Raw genomic sequence first — 18,345 nt, forward strand, 5'->3', positions numbered from 1 at the left:
GCAACACTGATTGACAATACATTTCACATGCTGTTGTGCAAATGGAATAGACAACAGGTGGAAATTATAGGCAATTAGCAAGACACCCCAATAAAGGAGTGGTTCTGCAGGTGGTGACCACAGACCACTTCTCAGTTCCTATGCTTCCTGGCTGATGTTTTGGTCACTTTTGAATGCTGGCGGTGCTTTCACTCTAGTGGTAGCATGAGATGGAGTCTACAACCCACACAAGTGGCTCAGGTAGTGCAGCTCATCCAGGATGGCACATCAATGCGAGCTGTGGCAAGAAGGTTTGCTGTGTCTGTCAGCGTAGCGCCTCCATGCTCTGGACACTATCAGGAGACAGGCCAGTACATCAGGAGACGTGGAGGAGGCCGTAGGAGGGCAACAACCCAGCAGCAGGACCGCTACCTCCGCCTTTGTGCCATGAGGAGCAGGAGGAGCACTGACAGAGCCCTGCAAAATGACCTCCAGCAGGCCACAAATGTACATGTGTCTGCTCAAACGGTCAGAAACAGACTCCATGAGGGTGGTATGAGGGCCCGTCGTCCACAGGTGGGGGTTGTGCTTACAGCCCAACACTGTGCAGGACGTTTGGCATTTGCCAGAGAACACCAAGATTGGCAAATTCGCCACTGGCGCCCTGTGCTCTTCACAGATGAAAGCAGGTTCACACTGAGCACATGTGACAGACGTGACAGTCTGGAGACGCCGTGGAGAACGTTCTGCTCCCTGCAACATCCTCCAGCATGACCGGTTTGGCGGTGGGACAGTCATGGTGTGGGGTGGCATTTCTTTGGGGGGCTGCACAGCCCTCCATGTGCTCGCCAGAGGTCGCCTGACTGCCATTAGGTACCGAGATGAGATCCTCAGACCCCTTGTGAGACCATATGCTGGTGCGGTTGGCCCTGGGTTCCTCCTAATGCAAGACAATGCTAGACCTCATGTGGCTGGAGTGTGTCAGCAGTTCCTGCAAGAGGAAGGCATTGATGCTATGGATCGCCCGTTCCCCAGACCTGAGTCCAATTGAGCACATCTGGGACATCATGTCTCGCTCCATCCACCAACAGACTGTCCAGGAGTTGGCGGATGCTTTAGTCCAGGTCTGGGAGGAGATCCCTCAGGAGACCATCCGCCACCTCATCAGGAGCATGCCCAGGCGTTGTAGGGAGGTCATACAGGCACGTGGAGGCCACACACACTACTGAGCCTCATTTTGACTTGTTTTAAGGACATTACATCAAAGTTGGATCAGCCTGTAGTGGGGTTTTCCACTTTAATTTTGAGTGTGACTCCAAATCCAGACCTCCATGGGTTGATAAATTTGATTTCCATTGATAATTTTTGTGTGATTTTGTTGTCAGCACATTCAACTATGTAAAGAAAAAAGTATTTAAGAATATTTCATTCATTCAGATCTAGGATGTGTTATTTTAGTGTTCCCTTTATTTTTTTGAGCAGTGTAGAATTATAGGAATAAAAATTCTGATCAGAAAATAGAAGTGATAAGCTTAGGCATTCTATTTCTGTTTAAAATCCCCTCAATGACCATGGTGTCTGGTAAACCTTTGGGGATGTTTATTATTTACAACACTAGGGGTGCACGATATATTAGTGAGCATTTACTTTGAGAGGTTTTGTTCATAATAAACATCCCCAATCGTCCATCTGGTCCACCATTTTGTTTTTCAGCATCAGAGCCCATGGATGTGGAGAGTCCCATCGGCACAGGATACGTAAAGACCGATATCATATCAGTGTCAGTGTAAGTTTAGAGTAGGCTACCCTTCCTGTTACTTAATCTGTAACAGGAAGACATTTTATTTGCAATGTTCTGGTTTGGGTATAATCCATAATCTGACTTAATTGCCCCTTATTTTTGCAATGTGTTTTAGTGACCCATCTAGACAGCAAGACGAGATGATCATGTTGCCAGAAGAGCATGAAAGTGGACCAGTGCTCCATTGTTGGAGTGGAAGTCCTAAGAATATTGATACTGCTGTGGTAAGTTACATAATGTATTTAACTAGGCAAGTCCGTTAACAACCAATTCTTATTTTATAATAATGGCCTACCGGGGAACAGTGGGTTAACTGCCTTGTCAGCTCCGGGATTCGATCCAGTGATCCAGGTGAGTGCAGGTTGTGGTATATTGTACAGTGCCTTGCGAAAGTATTCGGCCCCCTTGAACTTTGCGACCTTTTGCCACATTTCAGGCTTCAAACATAAAGATATAAAACTGTATTTTTTTGTGAAGAATCAACAACACAATCATGAAGTGGAACGACATTTATAGGATATTTCAAACTTTTTTAACAAATCAAAAACTGAAAAATTGGGCATGCAAAATTATTCAGCCCCTTTACTTTCAGTGCAGCAAACTCTCTCCAGAAGTTCAGTGAGGATCTCTGAATGATCCAATGTTGACCTAAATGACTAATGATGATAAATACAATCCACCTGTGTGTAATCAAGTCTCCGTATAAATGCACCTGCACTGTGACAGTCTCAGAGGTCCGTTAAAAGCGCAGAGAGCATCATGAAGAACAAGGAACACACCAGGTAGGTCCGAGATACTGTTGTGAAGAAGTTTAAAGCCGGATTTGGATACAAAAAGATTTCCCAAGCTTTAAACATCCCAAGGAGCACTGTGCAAGCGATAATATTGAAATGGAAGGAGTATCAGACCACTGCAAATCTACCAAGACCTGGCCGTCCCTCTAAACTTTCAGCTCATACAAGGAGAAGACTGATCAGAGATGCAGCCAAGAGGCCCATGATCACTCTGGATGAACTGCAGAGATCTACAGCTGAGGTGGGAGACTCTGTCCATAGGACAACAATCAGTCGTATATTGCACAAATCTGGCCTTTATGGAAGAGTGGCAAGAAGAAAGCCATTTCTTAAAGATATCCATAAAAAGTGTTGTTTGAAGTTTGCCACAAGCCACCTGGGAGACACACCAAACATGTGGAAGAAGGTGCTCTGGTCAGATGAAACCAAAATTGAACTTTTTGGCAACAATGCAAAATGTTATGTTTGGCGTAAAAGCAACACAGCTCACACCATCCCCACTGTCAAACATGGTGGTGGCAGCATCATGGTTTGGGCCTGCTTTTCTTCAGCAGGGACAGGGAAGATGGTTAAAATTGATGGGAAGATGGATGGAGCCAAATACAGGACCATTCTGGAAGAAAACCTGATGGAGTCTGCAAAAGACCTGAGACTGGGACGGAGATTTGTCTTCCAACAAGACAATGATCCAAAACATAAAGCAAAATCTACAATGGAATGGTTCAAAAATAAACATATCCAGGTGTTAGAGTGGCCAAGTCAAAGTCCAGACCTGAATCCAATCGAGAATCTGTGGAAAGAACTGAAAACTGCTGTTCACAAATGCTCTCCATCCAACCTCACTGAGCTCGAGCTGTTTTGCAAGGAGGAATGGGAAAAAAATTCAGTCTCTCGATGTGCAAAACTGATAGAGACATACCCCAAGTGACTTACAGCTGTAATCGCAGCAAAAGGTGGCGCTACAAAGTATTAACTTAAGGGGGCTGAATAATTTTGCACGCCCAATTTTTCAGTTTTTGATTTGTTAAAAAAGTTTGAAATATCCTATAAATGTCATTCCACTTCATGATTGTGTCCCACTTGTTGTTGATTCTTCACAAAAAAATAGTTTTATATCTTAATGTTTGAAGCCTGAAATGTGGCAAAAGGTCGCAAAGTTCAAGGGGGCCGAATACTTTCGCAAGGCACTGTATATCTTAAATGAATGCCTACATTCAGATTATAGATCTCTCTGTTCAATATCACTTCACGCATCCCGGGGGGGGATTTTTGAATGTAAGCATTCAAGTCTGTCACAAATTGGATGGAAACCTAGCTACTGTTTGGAAATGGGGCAGAACCATTGTGTTGAGATTGAGGTCATGGGGAAGGGAGGACAACAAGCTGATGCATGCCAGGCATATAAAGGTGAATTATTATTCATGTTGTAGTCAGGTTCCTGTTTCTATCATAGACATACTTTTTCGTAATAAGTTGACTGTTATTGCTCATTGTTCTAGATGGCCCAGTGGTGCCAGCTGAAACTACTGGAGCCTAAATACCAGGAGCAGATCCACCAGCTCTATGATGACTCCTTCCCCATGGACATCAGACAGTACCTCAGCGAGTGGATTGAGAGCATCGACTGGTAAGCAAGCAGGGATGAAGACTGCAGGGAGGCTGCTGTTAGAATAGATCTTTGTATATCCATTTATTTGACTGGCATTCTCCTGTACTCTACCCTTTTCAATTATATCTGTATTTTATTGTATTTCATCTCGTTCATCCAATCTTAATTCCCCTGTGAATCCATATCTATGTAGAGATAATGTTGCTGTTCTGAGATTGATATACAGTATGTCAATGATCCAATCCATAGGGATAATGTGGCTGTTGACGAATCACTGGCCACTGTCCGCTTCCACGATCTCTTAGCACGTCTTGATGACCAACACAGCCGCTTCGCGCTGGAGAAAGACCTCCTGCGACAACATAACATCCGCAAGTTCAAGGGAAACCTCCAGGTGTAGTATTATCTCAGTTACATCTTTTCAGGACAGACCTTACTGCCAGTGGCCTTCCATACTTTATTGCTTGTATGTTACAGGAATGATTAATTAAAAGTTATACATTATGTTGCTAATTTCCCCTTTTAACTCCTGAAATATATTTTGAATGAGTTGTTGATGTGGAATTTATGACCGCAATGTCAGTAAATGTTTTTTGAGTTTGTAGTAAAAAAGTACCCACTTTCACAGGACCACTTTCAGGAGGACCCCGTTCACATGGCCATGATCATCTCCAGAAACCTGAAGGAGGAGCGGAGGATTCTGGCTGCTGCCAAAAGCATAGAGGTGCCCTGCATGAACTTGTATTGACATACATTGTAATTAATAAAATCACCATCACGTCTTTCTCTATCCGTGCTGTCAGATATTGTAGATGATACATATCTGAATATTGGAGTGTTTACATGCTTTAACTGTGCAGTTAAATGAACAGTATTTTCCTCTTCAGACCGACAGAGAAAACACACAGACCAGCATGGTTCTGGAGAAGCAAAATCTGGACAACAAAGTCAAAGACATGAAAAACAAGGTTCAGGTGAGTTATCATTTCCATCATATACTAGATGTTGATTGTTTCCTGGTGGAACAGTTCCGTCAGTGATTTGCAGTTCATGCATGTCAGGTTTGCCATCTACCTGATCCAACGTGTTTATCTCACTTGCTAGGAAGCGGATCAGAATATAAAGTCTCTGGAATACCTTCAAGACGAGCGTGACTTTAAGGAAAATATTCTTAAGAACAGAGGTGAGGTGTTTTATTCTCAATCTGTAATAGATCATTTATTTACAGGTCTGTGTTTCAGGTTTAGTCAGTAAGTGAATGTTTTTCCTTCTCCCACTTTAGAACATGAAATGAACGGGCTGACACCCAAACAGCTGGAACACGAGAAGCTGCAGATTGTAGAGATGTGTTTCAAGCTGAAGTTCAAGAGAGTGGTAAGAGGGGTCATGATGGGTCATGATTAGAGGTCGACCTATTAATCGGCAAGGCCAATTAATTAGGGCCGATTTCAAGTTTTCATAACAATTGGCCTTTTTGGATGCCGGTTATGGCCGATTACATTGCAATCCACGAGGAGTTTGCGTGTCAGGCTGACCACCTGTTTCGCGAGTGCAGCATCAAAAGGACCTTGTGGCTACAAGGAGCCAAGGTAAGTTGCTAGCTAGCGTTAAACTTATCTCAAACTATCAATCTTCACATAATCACTAGTTAACTACACATGTTTTATGATATTACTAGGTTAACTAGCTTGTTCTGCGTTGCGTATAATCAAAGCCGTGCCTATTAATTTATCATCAAATCACAGCCTACTTCAACTTTGCCAAACGGGTGATTTAACAAAAGCACATCTGCGAGAAATGCACAATCGTTGCACAAATGTACCTAACCATAAACATCAATGCCTTCATTAAAATCAATACACAGAAGTATATATTTAAACCTGCATATTTTGTTAATACTGCCTGCTAACATGCATTTATTTTAACTAAGGAAATTGTTTCACTTCTCTTGCGTTCAGTTCAAGCAGAGTCATGGCACATGCAACAGTTTTGGCCACAGCATTTCTTCCTAACAAAGACCGTAATTAATTTGCCAGAATTTTACATAATTATGACATAACATTGAAGGTTGTGCAATGTAACAGCAATATTTAGACTTAGGGTTGCCATCCGTTCGATAAATACGGAACGGTTCCGTATTTCAGTGAAATAATAAACGTTTTTTGTTTTCGAAATGATTTTTTCCGGATTTGACAATATTAATGACCAAAGGCTCGTATTTCTGTGTGTCTATGATTTGATAGAGCAGTCTGACTGTGCGGTGGTAGGCAACCGCAGGCTCGTAAGCATTCATTCAAACAGCACTTTACTGCGTTTGCCAGCAGCTCTTAGCAATGCTTGAAGCACAGCGCTGTTTATTACTTCAAGCCTATCAACTCCCGAGATTAGGTTGGCCATACTTATGTGCCTATTAGAACATCCAATAGTCAAAGGTATATGAAATACAAATGGTAGAGAGAGAAATAGTCGACGCGTCATAATTCCGATAACTACAACCTTAAACTTCTTAACTGGGAATATTGAAGACTCATGTTATAAGGAACCACCAGCTTTCTTATGTTCTGAGCAAGGAAATTAAACGTTAGCTTTTTTACATGGCACATATTGCACTTTTACTTTCTTCTCCAACACTGTTTTTGCATTATTGAAACCAAATTGAACATGTTTCATTATTTATTTGAGACTAAATAGATTTTATTTATGTGTTATATTAGGTTAAAATAAAAGTGTTCATCGTTAATTCAGTATTGTTGTAATTGTCATTATTACATATATATATATATAAAAATCGGCCGATTTTAATCGGTATCTTTTTTTGGTCCTCCAATAATCGGTATCGGCGTTGAAAAATCATAATCGGTCGACCTCTAGCCATGATGACGTTAAACAGTCCAATGTAATTTTACCATGACATTGTACTGTGAATAAAAACATGCAATGACAAAAAGCATGACTAATCATGCATCAAGCACCGCTAAGAATACCATGTATCATAGTCTGTCTGAATGACTAAGAGTGTATTACCTAGTTATAACCAGCATGCTCATATTGAAGAGTAGATGACGGTTATAGAGTAAATAATAACTACGTATGTTGTTGTCTGCCTCCACAGGAAGTGGTTGGCCAGTTGGCGGAGGTGCTCAACATGGCCGAGGCGGTCCAGTCACACTTGATCTCAGAGGAGCTGCCTGAGTGGAAGAAGAGGCAGCAGAGCTCCTGTATTGGAGGACCACCCAACGCATGTCTGGACCAACTGCAGAACTGGTGAGGAGACTAGTTCATTCTTTTGGGCATCTCTTGTCTGATTAAGCAAAAAGATGAATTTAGGAACCCAACAAAATAAAGTATTGTTCTTATTCTGCTTCATCTTCTTCTTCCCCTGTAGGTTCACAGCGGTGGCAGAAAGCCTGCAGCAGGTGAGGCAGCAGCTGAAGGAGCTCCAGGAACTAGAGCAGAAGTACACATACGACAACGACCCAATCAAACAGCAGAAAGGCTTCCTGGAGGGGCGGGCCCTGGCACTGTTCCGGAACCTCCTAGAACAGTGAGTGACACCACACTTGTATTCCGAAGTTAAACACCCACTCTGTTTTTTGCTGCCGTTTTTGATCATTTAAATTGTATATATATGCGCCTCTATGTAGTATATCACCTCAAAATTCCTTGTGTCTCTGTGGTGTGTCTTAGTTCCTTGGTGGTAGAGAGACAGCCCTGTATGCCCACATATCCACAGAGACCTCTGGTGCTGCAGACAAAGAGCCCGTTCACTGTCAAGCTCAGGTAAGCACAAACACAACAGCACAGTCTGTAGTTCTTCCCATCTGTAGTTCCTATGGATCTGTCCAGACCTGGTTAAGTTTTGATTTGTATTTCCTCTCCTCTAGATTTCTTGTGAAGCTCCAGGAATTCAACTATCAACTCAAAGTGAAAGCTTTGTTTGACAAGTAAGTAAAGGAGTGTGGTGTTATTTTGTCCTGCTCTTGAATTTGCTATGTGAATACATAACTAAAGGGGGAATGCACGTTTTCTTTTCTCTCCAGGGATGTTACAGAAAAGAAAGGGTTTCGTAAGTTTAACATATTGGGTACCAACACAAAAGTTATGGAGGAGTCAAATGGAAGCTTGGCTGCAGAGTTTGTCCAGTTGGTAAGCTAGCACCATTTCAAATGGCATACAGGGCACTACGTCTGAATGACTTGTCCCATTTGTCCATTTGGACCTGCACTGTCATCACTCTTTACAGCAGGGTTCCCCAACTGACGGTCATTTTATTTGGAGGTCAAGTGGCGGTCAAGGTGTATTTATTTATTTTTTACTGTAAAAACACCAGCAAATCAGCTCCAAGTGATTTTAATTTTGGAAATCTGTTCCAAAGTATTCCCACGCATATTAAAGAAATATATGTGACCGTATACAAATGTAAGCAAGGTTTGATATGATTGTGTTATAGTAAAATATGATATCTGTTTGGGCTTCTTGCGGTAAGTTTGTAGTCTACAAATGATTTGTAATTATGTTCCGGCACCCTGACCATCCTCTCAAGAAAATATCGGCCTGCAGCTGAATCTACAGTAGTTGATGATCCCTGCTTTACAGTTTATTCTTTGATTTCGACACAGAATCTGCAAGAGCAGAGAGTGACTGGAAGAGGAAAGAAAGAGGTAACAGACCTAAGAGAGCTGGTTTCTGATTGGTCTTAATGGGCTATAATGACCATGTAATCTGTACAGTGTTTGTGAATTTCATGATGAGTATTAAATACATTCTGGTGCGGATTATGTTTCTGACCATGTTATTCCAGGGGCCTCTTATTGTGACAGAGGAGCTGCACTGCATCTGCTTTGAGTCGGAACTCCGCCAGTCAGGTCTGGAAATCAAACTAGGGGTAAGTGATCTGAAATATAGAGATTCAGGCCTACACTCCCATTTTTATGAGGTCCAACAGCGCTCTGGCCTTATTTAATTTGCCTTTGATTTAGTCTGGCCTCTGGTCCTTTTTAGACCATCTCCCTGCCCATCGTGGTCATCTCCAACTGCAGCCAGCTGCCCAGTGGCTGGGCCTCCATCCTGTGGTACAACATGCTGACCAGCGAGCCCCAGGTAGTCTTCTCTCAAGGTTCCTTCCTCCTGGGAGTTTTTCCTTGCCTTGAAGGTGTTTTGCTGGCTTACTGTCAAACACTTTATGACAACATTTGATTTAAAAATTAGTTTTTAAATAAATATGATTGATTTGTTGGAACAGGACCTGGAATTCTTCCTGAACCCTCCGGCAGTGTCCTGGGGTCAGCTGTCTGAGGTGCTGAGCTGGCAGTTTTCCTCTGTCACCAAGAGGGGGCTCAATGATGAGCAGCTAGGCATGCTGGCTGACAAACTACTGGGCCAGAAAGCACAGAGGAATCCTGAGGGCCTTATCTCCTGGACCATGTTCGGTGCTGTCAAGGTAGGTTAGGATTACAGTACACAGAATATTTGGTCCCAATTTAAACAAAGTACAACTGATAAAGGATGTATATACTGTAGCAAACATAAATGCTTCACAAATCATCTATACGTGTATATAATGCTCTTTAAAGGGGGAAAAAACAACTCCCACTGTATGGTGTCTTGCCAAATGTGACATAATGTCCTATGTATGTTTATACACCATTTATAGAGTATGACATACACCTGAGGATGATTTGTGAAGCCTTTATGTATGCTATATAAATCCTTTTATAAGTTGTACTTTGTTTAAAATATTTACAGTTCACAAAGATAGATAGAGATATATATGTGTGTGTGTGTGTGTGTGTGTGTGTGTGTGTGTGTGTGTGTGTGTGTGTGTGTGTGTGTGTGTGTGTGTGTGTGTGTGTGTGTGTGTGTGTGTGTGTGTGTGTGTGTGTGTGTGTGTGTGTGTGTGTGTGTGTGTGTGTGTATATATATGTATGAGGAGGACATTGAGTAAGTGCTCCCTTGTGTCAACTACAGAGCCTCAGTGAGAAGAGGTTTCCCTTCTGTCTGTGGATCGAAAACATCCTTGACCTCATCAAGAGACACCTGCTGTCCCTGTGGAACGATGGGTGAGTTTTTCTTTACTCTTTTTGGGATTGACAATTACAAAGCAAATAACTAGTGCTCTTATAGGGATGACATATTAGTTGAATGGCTACATCTGGCAGATTGAAAGCCATGATGAACAATGTGCATTGTCCCTGCCTACTAAAACAAATACAGTAATGTAAGTAATAAAGAAATGTTGCTTGTTCTCTCCCACTACAGTTGCATCCTGGGCTTTGTGAGTAAGGAGAGGGCAAAGGCCATGCTGACTGGGAAGTGTCCAGGCACGTTTCTGCTGCGCTTCAGTGAGAGTAGCAGAGACGGAGCCATCACATTCACTTGGGTGGAACACGACCTAAACGGTGAGTAGCACACTTGCGCACGGACACACACTGTAGCCATTTACAATTAAAGGTGTTTTATTTGAATCTGTGTTTGTTTATTTTTTATTTTTTTTATTCTAGCAGAGTGGATTACTGGGTGGAATCCAGAAGGCAGCATGGGAGTATAGGAAAACACTACACTAAATTCTCAATAAAGAGGTCCTCAACCAACAAACTGAATTGCCCAAAAGGGACCAAATCCAACTTGATTTGTCACATGCGTCAAATACAGCAAGTGTAGACCTTACCGTGAAATGCTTACTTACAAGCCCTTAACCAACAGTGCAGTTCTAGAAGAGTTAAGAAAATATTTACCAAGTAGACTAAAGTAAAAAATAATAAAAAAGTAACTCAATAACACAGCTATATACAGGGGGTACCGGTGGTACCGGTGCCGAGTCAGTGTGCGGGGGAACAGGTTAGAGGTAATTTGTACATGTAGGTAGGGGTGAAGTGACTATGCATAGATAATAAACAGCAAGTAGCAGCAGTGTACAAAACAAATGGAGGGGGGGTTAATGTAATAGTGGGGTGGCCATTTGATTAATTGTTCATCAGTCTTATGGCTTGGGGGTTTGTTGGTGATGTGGACACCAAGGAACTTGACGCTCTTGACCTGCTCCCCGACAGCCCTGTTGATGTTAATGGGGGTGTGTTCGGCCCGCCTTTTCCTGTAGTCCATGATCAGCTCCTTTGTCTTGCTCACATTGAGGGAGAGGTTGTTGTCCTGGCACCACACTGCCAGTTCTCTGAATTCCTTCCTATAGGCTGTCTCATTGTTGGTGGTCAGGCCTACCACTGTTGATTTGTCAGCAAACGTAATGATGGTATTGGAGTCGTGTTTGGCCACGCAATCGTGGGTGAACAGGGAGTACAAGAGGGGACTAAATACGCACCCCTGAGGGGCCCCAGTGTTAAGGATCAGCATGGCAGACGTGTTGTTGCCTACCCTTACCACCTGGGGGCGACCCATCAAGAAGTCCTGGATCCAGTTGCAGAGGGAGATGTTTAGTCCCAGGGTCCTTAGCTTAGTGATGAGCTTCGTGGGCACTATGGTGTTGAATGCTGAGCTGTAGTCAATGAACAGCATTCTCACATAGGTGTTCCTTTTGTCCAGGTGGGAAAGGGGAGTGTGATTGAAATTGCGTCATCTGTGGATCTGTTGGGGCAGTATGCAAATTAGAGAGTCTAGGGTATCTGGGAGGATACTATTGATGTGAGCAATGACCAGCCTTTCAAAGCACTTCATGGCTACCGACGTGAGTGCTATGGGACAGTAATAATTTAGGCATGTTACCTTCGCTTCTCTGGGACTATGGTGGTCTGCTTGAAACATGTTGAAAATGTCATTGAAGACACTTGCCAGTTGGTCCGTGCATGCTTTGAGTACATGTCCTGGTAATCCGTCCGTCCGTAATCCCTGCAGCCTTGTGAATGTTGACCTGTTTAAAGGTCTTGCTCACATCGGCTATCGAGAGCATTATCACACAGTCATCCAGAACACCTGGTGCTCTCGTGCATACTTCAGTGTTGCTTGCCTTGAAGCGAGCATAAAAGGCATTTAGCTTGTCTGGTAGGCTCCCGTCACTGGTCAGCTCGCGTCTGGGTTTCCCCCTTGTAGTCCGTAATAGTTTTCAAGCCCTGACACATCCGACGAGCGTCAGAGCCGGTGAAGTATGATTCAATCTTAATCCTGTATTGACGCTTTGCTTGTTTGATGGTTCGTCTGAGGGCATAGCGGGATTTCTTCTAAGCGTCTGGATTAGTGTCCCACTCCTTGAAAGCGGCAGCTCTAGCCTTTAGCTCGATGCGGATGAATCCCGGAACGTATTCCAGTCTGTGCTTGCAAAACAGTCCTGTAGTGTAGCATCCGTGTCATCTGACCACCAATGCATCCAACTGTAGATTATTCTCAAAATGGTTCTATAAATGAGGTGCAAATCAACTAAAAGCCGTTTAATCCTAAATCTGTAGTGACAGAAGGAATTTCAAGAGTTAACCATCCCTGTGACAGAGTATGGTAACTCATACTTCTATATGTTAGTAACAATGTTAGGTAAATAGTTTTTTTTTTTTTTTTTTTGCAAAAGGGCTTTATAAATTAACAGAATGCAATGTTTTGACCAATGCGATGTCAAAGAGGGCCAGCCTACTTTCTGTTAGAATGCAAAGATGAATGCTAAACCTGTCGCCAGATGTATAGAGTTGAAGTCGGAAGTTTACATACACTTACACGGAACCCAAACCGGCTATCGTGCATAAATGTATTTTGTCCCCCCACACCAAAAGCGATCACGACACGCAGGTTAAAATATCAAAACAAACTCTGAACCAATTATGTTAATTTGGGGACAGGCCGAGAAGCATTAAACATTTATGGCAATTTAGCTAGTTAGCTAGCACTTGCTAGCTAATTTGTCCTATTTAGCTGGCTTGCTGTTGCTAGCTAACTTGTCCAGAGGATATAAACATTGAGTTGTTAGTTTACCTGAAATGCACAAGGTCCTCTACTCCGCCAATTAATCCACACATAAAACAGTCAACCGAATCATTTCTAGTCATCTCTCCTCCTTCCAGGATTTTTCTTCTCTTGACTTTATATTGTGATTGGCAACTTTCATAAATTAGGTGCATTACCGCCCCTGAACTCATTCATCTTTCAGTCACCCACGTGGGTATAACCAATCAGGAGATGGCACGTGGGTACCTGCTTCTATAAACCAATGAGGAGATGGGAGAGGCAGGACTTGCAGCGCGATCTGTGTCAAAAATAGAACTTCTATTTTAGCCCTTGGCAACGCAGATGCTTGTTGGCGCGTGCGAGCAGTGTGGGTTCAATAATTTAATAATATAGATCTCTAAATTTATTTTGCAGCTCACGCAACGCGAGCGGTGTCGTCAGCTTGTTAGGTTGGAGTCATAAACTCGTTTTTCAACTACTCCACAAATTTCTTGTTAACAAACTGTAGTTTTGGCAAGTCGGTTAAGACATCTACTTTGTGCATGACACAAGTCATTTTTCCAATAATTGTTTAGACAGACTATTTGACTTATAATTCACTGTATCACAATTCCAGTGTGTCAGAAGTTTACATACACTAAGTTGACTGTGCCTTTAAACAGCTTGGAAAATTCCAGACAATGATGTCATGGCTTTAGAAGCTTCTGATAGGCTAATTGACATAATTTGAGTCAATTGGAGGTGTACCTATGGATATATTTCAAGGCCTACCTTCAAACTCAGTGCCTCTTTGCTTGACATCATGGGGAAATCAAAAGAAATCAGCCAAGACCTCAGAAAAAAAAATTGTAGACCTCCACAAGTCTGGTTCATCCTTGGGAGCAATTTCCAAATGCCTGAAGGTACCACATTCATCTGTACAAACAATAGTACGCAAGTATAAACACCATAGGACCAAGCAGCCTGATACCGCTCAGGAAGGAGACGCGTTCTGTCTCCTAGAAATGAACGTCTTTGGTGCGGAAGGTGCAAATCAATCCCAGAACAACAGCAAAGGACCTTATGAAGATGCTGGAGGAAACGGGTACAAAAAGTATCTATATCCACAGTAAAACGAATCCTATATCGGCATGACCAGAAAGGCCGCTCGGCAAGCAAGAAGCCACTGCTCCATAACCGCCATAAAAAAGCTAGACTACGGTTTGCAACTGCACCTGGGGACAAAGATCGTACTTTTTGGAGAAATGTCGTCTGGTCTGATGAAACAAAAATAGAACAGTTTGGCCATAATGACCATTGTTATGCTTGGAGGAAACCGGGTTAGCCGAAAAACACCATCCCAACCATGAAGCATGGGGGTGTCAGCATCATGTTGTGGGGGTGCTTTGCTGCAGGAGGGACTGGTGCACTTCACAAGATAGATGGCATCATGAGGAAGGAAAATTATGTGGATATATTGGAAGCAACATCTCAAGAAATCAGTTAGGAAGTTAAAGCTTGGTGGTAAATGGGTCTTCCAAATGGACCCAAGCATACTTCCAACGTTATGGCAAAATGGCTTAAGGACAACAAAGTCAAGGTATTGGACTGGCCATCACAAAGCCCTGACCTCAATACTATAGAACATTTGTGAAGAACTGAAAAAGCATGTGCGAGCAAGGAGGCCTACAAACCTCACTAAGTTACACCAGCTCTGTCAGGAGGAATGGGCCAAAATTCAACTTATTGTGGGAAGATTGTGGAAGGCTACCTGAAACAACATTTGACCCAAGTTAAACAATTACCAAATACATTTACCAAGAACCAAATACTAATTGAGTGTATGTAAACTTCTGACCCACTGGGAATGTGATGAAAGAAATGAATGCTGAAATAAATAATTCTCTGTACTATTATTCTGACATTTCACATTCTTAAAATAAAGTGGTGATCCTAACTGACCTAAGACAGGTCATTTTTACGAGGATTAAATGCCAGGAATTATGAAACGGAGTTTAAATGTATTTGGCTAAGGTGTATGTAAACTTCCGACTTCAACTGTACCTGTCACCCATGTTCCACAGATAAGCCTGTATTCCATGCTGTGGAGCCTTATACCAAGAAGAAGCTGTCTGTCATCGCTCTACCTAAAATCATCCGCAACTACAAGGTGATGGCAGCTGGGAACATCCCAGAGAACCCACTCTGCTTCCTCTACCCAGACATCCCCAAAGACGAGGCCTTCGGAAAGTTCTACACCAGGGCCTCAGAGGGTAAGCAGCCAGCAACCTTTTTTTAGTCTTTTTTTTTTGTTCCTGATGCTTTCCTATATCTCTCAAATGCTTTTCAGACACCTCAAACCATACTTCATTTTGATTTATTTTTGGCCATGTATGAGTTGGTCTCCTGAGTGGCGCAGCGGGCTAAAGCACTGCATCTCAGTGCTAGAAGCGTCACTAAAGACACCGTGGTTCGAATCCAGGCTGGATCATGGATTGGGAGTCCCATAGGGCGGCGCACAATTGGCTCTGCGTTGTTTTGGAATTACCTGGATTTCTGCATAAATTGGTCATCAAATTTGATCTGATCTTCATCTAAGTCACAACAATAGACAAACACAGTCTGCTTAAACTAATAACACACAAGAAATATACGTTTTCATTATATACGTTTTTTTCAATTATACTTTTTTTTATGGAACACACCGTGTAAACATTCACAGTGCAGGGTGGGAAAAGTACGTGAACCCTTGGATTTAATAACTGGCTGACCCTCCTTTAGCAGCAATAAACTCAACCAAACGTTTTCTGTGGTTGCGGATCAGACCTGCACAACGGTCAGGAGGATTTTTGGAGCATTCATCTTGTTGGGTTCTTATTTTTCAGAGAAGCTTTAACCAAGTTTATTCTTCCCAAAGGTTCTGTACAGCTGAAAACAGACAGCAAAACATTTCAGACACAGTATATAAACATCCTACTTAAGACACCCCTCTTCCTTACAGTTTATGTTCTACACAGGAATGAAGGTAACCAGATAGCAACCCTGATTACTCCCTTAAGGGGAACTGACCTCACCTCCTGACCCACAGATATCCATATGTCTTCCCAATATCAACACATCGCCCTCCTCTCCTCCATCAAACACATTCCAAAGCCTTCTGGCTTTTTACAAACTCTTTCTATTCAAGGCTTTGTCTCTATCATTTATTTAATATCTCAATGTTCAAAGTTTAGCCGACTCCAACAATCTTTACAAAACTGTTTCAGTTAAGCAATATTCTTAGGATGTCTGGTGTGAACCTGCTATTGAGGTCATGCCACAAGCATTTTAAATTGGGTTGAGGTCAGGTCTCTTACCGGTTCACTCCATAAGGCGTATTTTCTTCTGTTGAAGCCATTCTGTTGTTGATTTACTTCTGTGTTTTGGGTTGTTGTCCTGTTGCATCACCCAACTTCTGTTGAGCTTCATTTGGCGGACAGATAGCCTTACATTGTCCTGCAAAATGTCTTGATAAACTTGGGAATACATTTTTCCGTTGATGATAGCAAGCTGTCCAGGCTCTGAGGCAGCAAAGCAGCCCCAAACCACGATGCTCCCTCCACCATACTTTACAGTTGGAATTAGGTTTTGATGTTCTGTGGCAGTTTTTTCTCCGCACATAGTGTTGTGTGTTCCTTCCAAACAACTCAACTTTAGTTTAATTTTTCCACAGAATATTTTGCCAGAAGTGCTGTGGAACATCCAAGTGCTCTTTTGCAAACTTTTTGGACAGCACTGGCTTCTTCTGTGGTGTCCTCCCATAAACACCATTCTTGTTTAGTGTTTTATGTATCGTAGACTCGTTAACAGAGATGTTACCATGTTCCAGAGATTTCTGTAAGTCTTTAGCTGACACTCTAGGATTATTCTTAACCTCATTGAGCATTCTGTGCTGTGCTCTTGTAGTCATCTTTGCAGGACGGCCACTCCTAGGGAGAGTAGCGACAGTGCTGAACTTTTTCCATTTATTGACAATTCGTCTTACTGTGGACTGATGAACATCAAGGCTTTTAGAGGTACTTTTGTAACCCTTTCCAGCTTTATGCAAGTCAACAATTCTTAATCTTAGGTCTTCTGAGATCTCTTTTGTTCGAGGCATGGTTCACTTGTGGTTCACACATCATTTGTGTGTTATTAGTTTAAGCACGCTGTTTGTCTATTGCTGTGACTTAGAAGAAGATCAGATCAAATTTTACGAGGTAGTTCTAAAGTTTTTTTGGGGGGTATACCTACAGAGGTCCTAAAAATAGCTGGTCAATCTTATGATCAAAATAAAACAATTCTATATGTTCGCTTTATAGATATCGTCTCAGACTCCTAGGGGTTAAGCTTGTGGGTGTCGTAGAGCAAAACAGCAGACCCGTTCGTGTGAGTCTCAGCTTTCCATAGTGGGGTGATTTTGTTTCTGGCTTAAACCGTTCGGAGTTGACTGACGTTTTCATGGGAAGAAAAACAAAGTCGGCATGCCGACGGGACGGACTTCAAACGAGTCCCGTGAAGCTTGTCGTAGACTAAAACGGCCATGAGTCTCAGCTTTCCATAATGGGATCACCCCGCTGTAGAGCTGCCTGATTCCACCGCAGATGGGGTAAACCGACATCGGCGGATGTTGTGTATTGAGACGCAGTTCATGCAAAAACAAAAGTCTCTAGGTTGAACAGACAGATTAGTTTTCCACGCGGGCACCTACATCGACTATAGGCACATATCAAATATAAGTGTTTACAAAATAATAAGACATTTCACATTATAGGAATTAAAAATCTAATGTTGGTCAGAAAATGGAAGTGAAAAGATTAGGCTTTCTGTTTAAAATCCCCTCAATGACCATGATGTCTGGTAAACCTTTGGGGATGTTTATTATGAACAACACTAGGGATGCACGATATATTGGCGAGCATTTCGGAATCGGACGATATTAGCTGAAAAGGCCAACATCGGCATGTCTAGTTTAACGCCGATGTGCAAAACCGATGTCAAAGCTGATGTGCATACCTATATAACATAGGTCGATGACGTAATGACGCCACGAGAAATACAGTGCTACACAGAACAAAAGCAGAAAATACTAAGCGTACACTTCCAACAACTAAACAAGTTCAAGTCCAACAGTCGTTTTAAAGGATAAGAAAATTTAAGCGAGACCACTAGAAGGCGAAAGCCATTAATGCCAAGATAGTGGAATCCATTGCCCTTGACAATCAACCGTGCGTTGTCGTGGATGATGTTGGCTTTCGCCGATTGGTCGAGCCCCGGTAGACTCT

The 18,345-nt window shown here is 42.5% G+C and overlaps 1 protein-coding gene across 1 annotated transcript in view; it reads left to right on the forward strand.

Annotated features, from left to right (window-relative positions):
- The window catches only part of LOC110527523, a 38,013-nt gene that overhangs the window by 11,388 nt on the left and 8,280 nt on the right, over positions 1–18,345 (forward strand). Inside the window, 20 exon segments of the mRNA XM_036983009.1 lie at positions 1,693–1,765; positions 1,896–2,004; positions 4,074–4,201; positions 4,433–4,577; positions 4,812–4,907; positions 5,071–5,157; positions 5,288–5,366; positions 5,466–5,557; positions 7,296–7,447; positions 7,569–7,727; positions 7,871–7,963; positions 8,068–8,127; positions 8,224–8,329; positions 8,803–8,844; positions 8,985–9,068; positions 9,185–9,283; positions 9,426–9,623; positions 10,151–10,242; positions 10,442–10,581; positions 15,127–15,315. Coding sequence (XP_036838904.1) covers positions 1,693–1,765; positions 1,896–2,004; positions 4,074–4,201; positions 4,433–4,577; positions 4,812–4,907; positions 5,071–5,157; positions 5,288–5,366; positions 5,466–5,557; positions 7,296–7,447; positions 7,569–7,727; positions 7,871–7,963; positions 8,068–8,127; positions 8,224–8,329; positions 8,803–8,844; positions 8,985–9,068; positions 9,185–9,283; positions 9,426–9,623; positions 10,151–10,242; positions 10,442–10,581; positions 15,127–15,315 — 2,223 coding nt within the window.

Source organism: Oncorhynchus mykiss, chromosome 7 (genome assembly GCF_013265735.2).
Source record: "Oncorhynchus mykiss isolate Arlee chromosome 7, USDA_OmykA_1.1, whole genome shotgun sequence".
Classification (NCBI taxonomy): Eukaryota; Metazoa; Chordata; class Actinopteri; order Salmoniformes; family Salmonidae; genus Oncorhynchus; species Oncorhynchus mykiss.